Source organism: Kryptolebias marmoratus, unplaced genomic scaffold (assembly GCF_001649575.2).
Source record: "Kryptolebias marmoratus isolate JLee-2015 unplaced genomic scaffold, ASM164957v2 Scaffold73, whole genome shotgun sequence".
Lineage (NCBI taxonomy): Eukaryota > Metazoa > Chordata > Actinopteri > Cyprinodontiformes > Rivulidae > Kryptolebias > Kryptolebias marmoratus.
In genome coordinates, this window is record NW_023665807.1 from 26779 (window position 1) to 29437 (window position 2659).

General features: G+C 51.7%; 1 protein-coding gene across 1 annotated transcript; it reads right to left on the reverse strand.

Annotated features, from left to right (window-relative positions):
* Window positions 1–6: 6 nt before the first annotated feature.
* On the reverse strand, window positions 7–2612 carry LOC108228462. The gene is made up of 7 exons (XM_017404017.2): window positions 2039–2612; window positions 1844–1921; window positions 1691–1777; window positions 1251–1580; window positions 999–1163; window positions 589–723; window positions 7–507 (listed from the first exon to the last, which is right to left on the reverse strand). The coding sequence occupies exons 1-7, from the start codon at window positions 2066–2068 to the stop codon at window positions 286–288; spliced, it is 1047 nt and encodes a 348-aa protein (XP_017259506.1). The 5' UTR covers window positions 2069–2612; the 3' UTR covers window positions 7–285.
* Between the last annotated feature and the right edge of the window lie 47 nt (window positions 2613–2659).

Below are 2659 nucleotides of genomic sequence, written 5' to 3' on the forward strand. Positions count from 1 at the left end.
GGTGAAACCGGGTGATACCGGGTGATACCGGGTGATACAGGTGAAACCGGGTGAAACCAGGTGAAACCAGGTGAAACCGGGTGAAACCAGGTGAAACCAGGTTTGTGATGCAGACAGTGCAGAGTGTGTGAGTGAGGTAGAAACGTTTGGACACAAAGCTGCCGAAGACTCCATTACCCAGAACCCCTGCTGTAGCTTCAGGTGTTATCAGAACAGGAGTGGGCGTGGCTTCACCTGCATACTTTATAAAAGGAGGCACTTTTCTAACATTCACAGTTTTAAAAGCTATGAAGGCCTCATCACAGTGGTTTCATCTTCATCCTCCTCCTCCTCCTCTGACTCCTCCTCCTCTGACCCCTCCTCCAGCAGGCAGGACAGACAGGTCCGAAGGGGCGGAGCCACCAGCAGGTGACAGGCAGGTGACTGTACTCGTTGACAGGCGGAGGATCGGACTCTTGAGCCTCGGCAGACGACGAGTTGCTCCAGATGGAGGAGCAGCGACACCAGCTGAGACACACAAACAGCCGTTAGCATCGTTAGCATTCTGACGCTAACCTGTGTTGGGCGGAGCCAGGCCTGCTGTGTTACCTGGCTCAGGTGAGACACTCTGTGCGTGTGCGCCTCAAAGACTCGATGGGTTTCTGGCAGCCGCTGGTTCTGGATGCTGATGTAGAAGCTTCGATCTGGCTGGACGTGGACGATGGTGTCCGTCATGGAGGACAGCTGCAGAGACGATAACGTGGCGTTAGAGGACAGCATCTCAACATCTCCAACTAGTTTCAGAAATGTTTCCTGACTCACTGCTCATCAAACTGAAAATGTTGAGCTAAAGTTTTAAACCGGTGAAAGAAAATCAGTGAGAGGCGGAACATCTGTACATCCATCAAACATTTGGCCTTAAAGAAACATGTATTTGATTCTTTTGATTTTAGATTTAAATCTGCAGCGATCACATGAAGGAGTGAAACATCACGAGGTCATCAGTAAGGATGTCATACTTTGGAGCACTGCAGCAGCTGTAGCTCCGGTCTGTCAGCCAGAACAGCCACCCAATGAGCCGGCAGCACCGTCCTCCTCAGCGCCTGCAGCAGACACACCAAGCCCCGCCCACCTGCTGGACTGTGACTAGCCCCGCCCCTAAACAGGTTGAAGGACCACGAGTTCTGAAAACAGAGAGATGGTGGAGGTTTACTGCCTCATTTCCTGTTTACAGCCTCATTTTCCTGTCAATGATTGACAGCTGCACTGACCAATGAGATGAACTCTGGGCGTTTGTGGGCGGGGTCAGGCGCTTCGAAAGCTTTAGTCTCATCAGACAACGCCGGCGCCGTCAGAGTCTCCGTGTTGAAGTCAAAGTCCGGCAGCTCCACCTCCACTTCGTAGAACTTTCTCCTGTCTGACACTCTGTCAGCGCACACCTCCTTCTTCTCCTCCTCCTCCTCCTCCTCCTGCCATCTGCCTGCCCCTCCCCTCCAGTACAGGTCAATCTCCACAGGCTCCTCCTCCTCCTTCTTCGGGTGCACTGATTGGACAGCAGCAGGAGCGGCGAGGCCTTTGGAAACAGGGAGGACAGATCCCTCCTGGAGACAGAAGACAAAGTCAGCTCCTCGTTCCACCTCAGTGTTCAGCTGACAGTTTCCATGGAAACACGAGTCGTGTCTCACATCGTCCAACCCGCCTGTAGGTTTACCTGAGGCAGCAGTCCTGGCAGACAGGTGAGGGCGGAGTCAGAGGGGATGCCAGGAGGAAGATGGCTGCCGTCCAGAGGCAGGTTCACCTGCAACAAATCAAATCAGTTCTAGTTTCATCCGGAGGAGGTGTTCATGGGGCCAGAGACATTTACCTGCAGGTGAGTCCCCGGCAGCAGTTCTAAGGGTCCAACAGGAAGTAGAAACTGAGGCAGAATGATGGACGCCACTTCCTGAAAGGAGGTAAAGAACTTAAATCAAGGTGACCCATCCGGCAGTTCTGACCCCTGGAGGTCAGCAGGGTTTGGGTTCCAGAACCCAGAAACATCTGTCCCAACACCTGGACCAACCTGAGGTGTCTCCTTCTCTTCGTCCATCATTTTGGGTTCGGACCCCTCAGGACTGAGCTGGGACTTTCTAACTGCCCTCCTTCGTCTCTCAGGATCCGGACCTGAACAACGTTTCCATCTCTGATCAGAAAAACAGAAGATCAGGACCTCCTCTGGAATAATCTGAGCTGTGAGTCAGACTCTTATTTTGAAGGGTATTTATGAGGTTTATTTAGAAACTCCAGCTTCAAAGTCATGGTGCTTCACACATTTCTGGAGGAGCAGCAACACTTCAGGCAGAAACAGAGTAAAAAGTAAGCCTCAGACAAACAGGATCAGAACTTCTTGACCCGTGAGCAGCAGAAGGTTCTGATGGTCCCACAGGTTCAGGTTGATGGTTCTACAGGGTTTATGGAGGAGATCTGAAGAGTTAAAAGGAGCCTTCACTGCCAAACGTCTTGAACTACAGAACAGAAGTCCAGTTGGTTTCGTTTTTTAACCTTTTAGATCCTCTGAAACCTGAGATCAGACCCGTTTAAAGTCTGAATGATGGTTCTGCTGTGAAGTCTGAGCTGTAGAGCTCCAACAGGACCGGGTTTAGAGCTCCAACAGGACCGGGTTTAGAGCTCTAACAGGACCGGG

Excerpts from the sequence above, each read along its gene's own strand:
- LOC108228462 (XM_017404017.2), bottom strand. The coding sequence starts at position 2,068 with ATGATGGACGAAGAGAAGGAGACACCTCAG. Across the intron at positions 1,164-1,250 it reads GCCCAGAGTTCATCTCATTG|AACTCGTGGTCCTTCAACCT; the intron begins GTCAGTGCAGCT and ends CTCTGTTTTCAG. Across the intron at positions 724-998 it reads AGCTGCTGCAGTGCTCCAAA|CTGTCCTCCATGACGGACAC; the intron begins GTATGACATCCT and ends TCGTCTCTGCAG.